Here is a 7,640-nt window from a genome sequence, read left to right on the forward strand (position 1 = left end):
TCAAACTATGGGCGCTCATCATCCCATCCACCATGTTACTTATTTTTGGCGTGTTCTTGAACAAGTTGGATTGGGATATTGCGAGGGTGCATACGGAGCATACATAATGATTATTTTTCAGATTAACATGTGTTTACAGAGCAGTACTAAGATGCTAATGTGTTTACAAAGCATTACTAAGATGCTAATCCGTTCTTACAACTCATGGCTGAAAGGGAAGACACCAAAGATTGGCCTTCATCATCCAGGTATCTTTTCCACGTCACCTTCATATGCTCGCTGACGATGAAGTTCCCATTCATGAAGTATTCAAGTTTACGTCGACAATTGCAGCGCACAAACTACATTCCAAGATTGTTATTCAGACCACCTACAAATAACATAAATTTTGCATCTTAGGAATTGGTACTATATATATAGATAGCTTGAACGAGAACCATTTCAACTATAAACTACAAGTTGCTGAACAAAAAGCAGGTCAGTTCATATCTCGTATTTCGATGCACTTCTGTTTAGACTTGTTGAGCACTAGGATCTATCACCAGATCCTTGAATAACCATAGCATAAATTAGAAACTCGTCCACCTTTGAGACCCTCACTTACCATCGTATTGAAAAAAGGGGCAAAATCATCAAATGTGCGTATCTAAAATTTAACACCTTAGAAACTAAACTACACGAACATGCAACAATATAATTTGGAGAACTGACCAAGAATGAGAAAGAGCACGTGTTATGCGTTGTAGTAACACATGATTTGTGATTGAAGAAAATAGGAATCCTTGTATTTTCTGCCACTCCCAACGTGAACACCATTTTTTATCCAATCTTCTCTATGGATCCAAGCATCGCGACTGATATCAAGCACGCCCAAAATCTGTCAGAACATAGGGTACGATTTAAGGATTTGAAAACAATTTAAGGATTTGAAATATAGGAGCGCAAGAAAGGGTAGATATAAAGGAAGGAGCAAGATACATCACTCATTTGCAAGCCTGCACAATTAACATTAAGAACCACTAACATGAAGTATTCAAATGCCGATTAAGTTATTAGAAGATACAACCTCTGTTCCATAATTCTTGTCGTGGAATGATGTTAGCGGAATTATGAAACGGAGGAATAATATTATTAAAAACAATATCCTACTCACATTTCCACGAACATTGGGATGATGCTAGAAACCATTTACACTTGACATGCAAATGCAAGATAGCAATACTATATGGCATAGCAGCCTAATTCCAATGTTCTCATTTCCCTGTTGGTTTTTCTATTTTCCCCTAAAGACATGTGTAGTCCAGTTACATTGTCTCGTTCGGACACTGATGGCTACATCACATAGCGTCTATGCGAAAGTGAACCCACCACTGCCTATATTACTTAGTTCTTACTTTGGCTCGTGATGATGGCTTGTTTCCTATAATGATGAGGGGGCAATTATTTATCAGCTAACAATGGATACGCTCCCTCCGTTCCAAAATAAATGTGTCTAAATACAGATGTATCTACATGCATTTGGAAGGGAGGTAGTAGTTTATAAGGATACCAGTATGTATCTGCAGTCCTTGAGATAAATTTACTTGATGACAATTACTGGCTTATCAATAGCGAGCAATAAGAAATACATGTTCCTACTACATAATGTGTCACACAAGATATTAAGCCAGATTGAAAACAGATGCTACTTACCACGCCACCTTTCCATGGAATAAATAATGGATTTCTCCCTGACTGTAACACCTACGAGTGTAAGATGAGAGGTTAAAACCAAGAAAAATAATCGTTGAATCTAAGTTACAGACTTGCTGCAACACTGAATGTAAAACTGAGGCATAAACCTCACGTATTCCATCTAGGCATGATATTTTGAAGGAGTTTGTATTCCAATTTATAAAATTTACAGATTCAAGTCCTTGAAGGAAGACATACCACAACTCTCTCCACTGGTTGATTTGATGGAATAGTATTAAGAACCCTGATCAGAAAGAAAAAGTCAGATCAATAAATATACTGTTGATTTCAAGGACATTATGTTGATCAAATTTCAAGCGATGTGGTATTTTCCCCAGAAAACATGGCCATGTTAGTTAGCAATAGTTGTTGCAGCAGCACCGTGAAGTTCATTTTACAAAAGATGATCTTTCAACAAACACCGGTTGATAGTTTATAAGAAACTAGCAAATACAAAGGATCAGAACAGTTGTTTGGCACACTTGTGCACTAGCTACATAGGATGGCACGTTTCTATTCCTTCAAACAATTATTCCAGTAGTCTTCCATTAAACAATGTCGGAACAAGGTAACGACTAACCTTTGCTCAAGAACTGGTGCAAGGCCTGCTGTTAAAGCTACGCCACCAACCTGTAAAGCAAATTACCACTGCTCTCAACTATTCCATTATTGCATCACAGAGCAGTATTGAAATGAAAAACAACACTGATACTTTACCAGCTGAATACTACAAAATAGCTTCCGTTGGAGGTCAACACGTCCTATGGCAAGATGTTGTTAGAAAAAACCCTTCCTGAGTAAGCAAGATACTAAGATAGACACTACCTGTTGAAAGAATACTGCTGACAATCGCTTCTACGAGGCCAATATTATCAAATTTCTTTAATCTAGTGGGAAGCATTTGATAATTGTCCCACGCACCAAGTCCACCATTCCCAGAAACACCGTCATTTGTTTGCCAAGTATCTTCCAGCATGTCATCACAATCTTGGAACCTGTAAACATACACATATCTTGTCTGAAGCAATCATAATATAAGAAGGCACAGTCGCCAGTGATAAAAGTCTCACCAAGGCCGAGGAGGAGGAGGGTACTCTTCTGGAATGAGAAGCCGAGGATAAAGAAGACCCATAGGAGGAACCTATTTTATCACAACAATATTGAATTCGTAGATACATCAATTTATTAGAAAAATGTAGAATTACTTTCCAACTACAACTCATCCACCACTACTAGAGTTTACACATTGAGAGAGGGGCAGGATGAGCCTTGCATGGCTTTCTTTTCCCTCTGCCCACAACAGATAAATGGAGAAGATGCACATTAGAAAAACTTACACTGAGAGCTGACAACCTTGTCTTCTGCTGCCCAACAGATTTTTCATGCTCATATGAATGAACATGAGCAACAGCATCGAAACTCCCACTCTGGAAAAAAAATGGACCACAATAAGTTTAACAGAAGAATTCTACCTCAACTAAAATAATATCATTCGAGTGTAAGAATAAAAAATTGAAGTTCTGGTCTAGAGGCACTCATGCAACTGGGGTCATGGCTTCGAGCATCTGTCCCTCACTGAAAAGACACAGTTCTTACTGTGTATACTAGTTTTGTCCATTTTATTCAAACAATTCCCAGTGACAGTGTGGTGGTGCATACTATGTAAATGTATGAAGTCTACGTTTACAATGAATTTGTATCTGTACTCAAGAAAATGATAGATGTACTCAAGAAAATGAATGTATTTCATGACGTCATAGCTAATACATAGATGCTTGTATTTCATGACTAAGAGGTGAACATACAACATAATATGAGTCTGGACTGAAGAAAGATGTACAGATAAAGAATGAAAGGGAAAGGTCTGACAATGTTAAGGTAACAAAACTAATAATAATGATCAACACGAGCAGCACTTAAGCAAATAGGATAGCTCCACACCAGATATCTGTCTTCCTAGAGGATTCAGCGACTTGCATATACAGTAGTAATAAGAGATATGCGGCCCTATGTCATCAGCAAATTATAACCCCATGCTATCAAGTCATCTTAGATTATTCATTCTGCCTAAGCCCCATGTCTAAATGTTTCCCCAAGGTCGGTTTACTATGCTTCGAGAAAATAGGACAGAGCTCACACACTGAAGCACAAGCAGACTGTCCAACAATGAATTCCTTTACACACATGAGCTTTCAATATTTAGTAAAGATTATAATAATCACTTACCCTTATTTGGCTATATGCCTCTTTTATCTTGTTGAGCATTAACATATCCATGGGCCTCTTCATGGGTTCAGTTTTAAAGCTTGGCCATGTGCGATGACGATGTTGAACCCAAAGTAGGCATCTGGATATGTCCTACAAAATAAAAGGAAAAGCCTGTACTTGGTAAGTTTGGCAAAAAAGAAGTGCAGTACATTATGAAATAATGGTGCACAACACAAGCAATTGACGTTCAAAAGCCATAAAAGCAACTCATGCAGTTATATAAAGATCCTCTGTATATAGATCATCTGATAACAGACGGCAGCAATCATGTTAACTAGCTCAGGTGCCATCACAATGAATGATATTTACACAAATGTACTATTGTAGTCATCTTTTGACAGATCATGTCATCACAAAGGCCAAAAAAATCAACGAAAATACTGTCGCTGTAATGGTTGAGAGATTTATTATGTTAAAGCCAAAAACCCCAAAATCCACACGCTCTTCCGGCCTTCCTCTCCTTGGCGACAAGGATTCAAGCCCCCAATAAACGATTTGTCATGGTGAGTGCCATTGCCAATGAGTTCTGGTTGAGTCTCACGGTTCAGTTGAGTTTTGTGTAGGCTACTCTGTTGAGTCCAAACAGAAGGTAGCAGTGCTGGTCCAGTCAGGCTGTGGTGCTACCTTGCCCATCAACTTGCATGACGTGAGTAATGCACATGGGCACAGCCAAAGAGGAAGAATGTAAGAACACTAAAGTCAGTTTCCAAACCTAATGGAGGGCCCACTGATGGCATGATACTTTAACAGATGTTCCTCTTTGCGGTGCTAGTGGCACCGTTTTTTGAAACCAAAGTAAAGTAGAATTTCAACCGAGAAAATATTTGGAAGGAATAGATTGTTGCTCGTATTTGTAAGATGATAGATGAAGAAACTAAAAGGTGCATCTTTGATCTTTCCTAGTGGGAAAAATGTGGCATGAGATGAAACCTTTTTTACGGAAAATAAAGGGACTGGATGCATGATACAATAGATAACAGTATGTGAAAATAGAATAACAGCTTCTCCAATGTAACAAATTATACGGATAGAATGCTCATGAACAACAGGATTACCCAACTAACTGAAATATGTTGTCTAGGTCAGAAACTTAGTTTAGAACATACATCTCCACCATATGGAAGTGCCAAAGCTGTATGGGGCAAAGCTACTCCATCCTGCAAAGATTCAGGGAAGACAATACATTGATATGATGCTATCTAATCTGAGTGGCGCTTTCTAGGAAACTAAAGAAAGGTACTCCCTCCAATCCCTTTTAATTGACTTGGATTTAGTTCAACTTTGTACTAAATCCAAGTCAATTAAAAGGGATCGAGGGAGTACCCAACATTCAGAGTACGGGTCAAAATTAATATAAATTGCTATTGTTATTACCTCAACACAAACTACTTGTGTAACTTGAGCACCAATGTTGACCACACAAGTTGTCGACAAACCATTCCCAAATGCTGCAGCTAGAGCTTCCTAATAAAAAATTAGCATATGTAGAGTAAATAATGGTGTGCAATATTTTTCATGTTTCAATTTGTAAATCATTAGTACAAAAGCTTGGTTATGTCTCCACAAGTAGTCTGCTAAGTAGATACTGTTAACCAAAATGAAGGTATAGAGCTGCAGTTTCTCATTAGCAACTCCAGAAATGGGCTAACTCCAGGTGTACAGTGTACCAGATTTAAAGCACAAGAATTAAAAACCCTGCTGTCGCTGCATAATATTAATGTCGACCAACTAGCATGAAAGGTTAATCAGTACTGATTTTATGCACCAAACCGCTAACAAAACATGACCTGGTGTTAATGCAGAATAGCTAGCACCGCCAAGCAGTGTCAAGCCGTACCATACCATTTCTCTCTACTGTTATCTTGGTTTCATGTCCTCCATAATCCCCATATGCCTTATAAAAAGAAAGGGAGGGAGTACTTACTAATAAAGGTACATCTTTCATCAGATCCATGATTAAACATATTTTCACATTATATTTATTTGGTATTATGTCGAATTTTTTCCCTGAAAACTTGACCGAACTTTACAAAGTTTGATTAGGACAAAACTCAGACGTAATTATATTTTGACATGCAGGAGTAAAACATTTAGTGGTTAGCCTAGTACAATAATATCGCAGTTGAGAAAATTATCCTAGCATCCTTGGAAGTATAGTTAGAAAAAATATCAAGATGTCCCATTTTGTGATGAATAGTCCAATTAGTTGCTTAGCAATTGCAAATGGAGAAGGAAAAAACCTTGCAGTCAGAATGTAAGAGGAAGTAATAAATGCTAAACGATAGATGATTGGTAGCAAAGACGAACCTGGTGTACAACTGCTGTGCTAAACCCCAAATCGCCAAGTACAATGGACAGCATCTCTTTTATTTCTGACATTGATGGAATATATTAATTTTTTGCAATTAAAAACAAGAAAATCATCCTTATGCAGTTGAGACAGCACTTTGCAGTCGAACTGTAAAAAGTGTTGAAAAAAGATAAAGCAAACAGTGTAAGAGACATCTGTAAACTATGTGTTCATGATTTTCTAATGATGATTCATCAATTCGATGCTACTACACTAATGGAATAATGGATCATGGATACATCAATATACAACAGTAGCACCACAGATCAGCCAAAGATCAATCAGCAAAGGTTGTCAGACCAAACCAGGGACTGAAAAGAATGCACCATCACTGCATGAACACACCATGCGCTATTTACATCATGTCCACAAGTTTGTCAAAGGGCCAACTAATTGAGATTGTTAAATCCTATTCTATAACTGCATGTTAAATTATATTCTATAACAGCATGTATTTCATGAAAGAATGCAGGTGTAGATTTTTCTCACTCTTAGAAAGTGTGTTCTTCGTAGCATTATAAAGTCATGTTGAATGAACAGATTTTGAGTTGGTAAGAGGTAAGAAAGAAGGGATTAAACATCGACACTATAAGCTTCACCTAAACAAACAAAGCATCAAACATGACATCCCGCTAGGCCGCTACACATCAAGATAGTTTTACATGAAAGGAGAAATACCTCGGTTGTCAAATGTCTCCGCGAGAACAAGAATTACAGAATATAGATTTCGATCCTTTGGGTTGATATGCAACTTCTCTATCAACATCCAGTTCCAAATAGTGCGCAAATCTTCTAAAACCTGCAACATAATATTTGTTTTTTCAAATCATCCACCGTTAAGATGCTATATAGATGGAGAAATACTGTGGACACACATAGGTTTCATAAGAAGTTCAAAAACACGGAGTTATCATGTGCCTCGTCTCTTTTGTAGCCAGATACCATCAAATTCAACGAAGGTAAGTAATCCAGCTTAGTGGTTTTGAACTCAATTTTCCTAAATTGGAAAGCCAGGGTTTCAAGTCATGCACCTAATTCTTAGCCTTTCTTCCTCGTTTATCATTGGCAGGAAGCACATGCAATAAAAAAAATACCCTGCACTATTAAACCAGAAGGCTTTATATTTAAACTTGACCGCTACCTTGTTGGCAGAATAAACTGCTCAATCTTATGTGTTACCAGTGCAGCAACAGCAAAACTAGGAACAGGCAGGAAGTATAAGCTGGAAAGCAGAAAGGTATGTTCCATAGTTCATACAAATAAGGTTCAGTCAAACTAACCAAGATGT

General features: G+C 37.7%; 1 protein-coding gene across 2 annotated transcripts; it reads right to left on the reverse strand.

The window, feature by feature from the left end:
• Positions 1-91: 91 nt before the first annotated feature.
• On the reverse strand, positions 92-7,148 carry LOC124682623 (actin-related protein 9-like). 2 transcript variants are annotated; one of them, XM_047217271.1, is made up of 14 exons: positions 7,031-7,148; positions 6,310-6,374; positions 5,377-5,466; positions 5,109-5,159; positions 3,961-4,092; positions 3,072-3,161; positions 2,805-2,875; positions 2,560-2,729; positions 2,452-2,495; positions 2,315-2,364; positions 1,933-1,978; positions 1,693-1,743; positions 712-877; positions 92-341 (listed from the first exon to the last, which is right to left on the reverse strand). In XM_047217271.1, exons 1-13 carry the CDS (start codon positions 7,116-7,118, stop codon positions 734-736), a joined length of 1,092 nt encoding a protein of 363 aa, XP_047073227.1. In that variant the 5' UTR covers positions 7,119-7,148; the 3' UTR covers positions 92-341; positions 712-733. The 2 variants fall into 2 exon arrangements, with proteins under 2 accessions (XP_047073227.1, XP_047073226.1); XM_047217270.1 differs by having other exon boundaries at positions 92-370.
• Between the last annotated feature and the right edge of the window lie 492 nt (positions 7,149-7,640).

Source organism: Lolium rigidum, chromosome 1 (genome assembly GCF_022539505.1).
Source record: "Lolium rigidum isolate FL_2022 chromosome 1, APGP_CSIRO_Lrig_0.1, whole genome shotgun sequence".
Lineage (NCBI taxonomy): Eukaryota > Viridiplantae > Streptophyta > Magnoliopsida > Poales > Poaceae > Lolium > Lolium rigidum.

Excerpts from the sequence above, each read along its gene's own strand:
- LOC124682623 (XM_047217271.1), bottom strand. The coding sequence starts at position 7,118 with ATGTTGATAGAGAAGTTGCATATCAACCCAAAGGATCGAAATCTATAT. Across the intron at positions 2,496-2,559 it reads CAGCAGTATTCTTTCAACAG|GACGTGTTGACCTCCAACGG; the intron begins GTAGTGTCTATC and ends ATCTTGCCATAG. Across the intron at positions 2,365-2,451 it reads TATTTTGTAGTATTCAGCTG|GTTGGTGGCGTAGCTTTAAC; the intron begins GTAAAGTATCAG and ends TTTGCTTTACAG.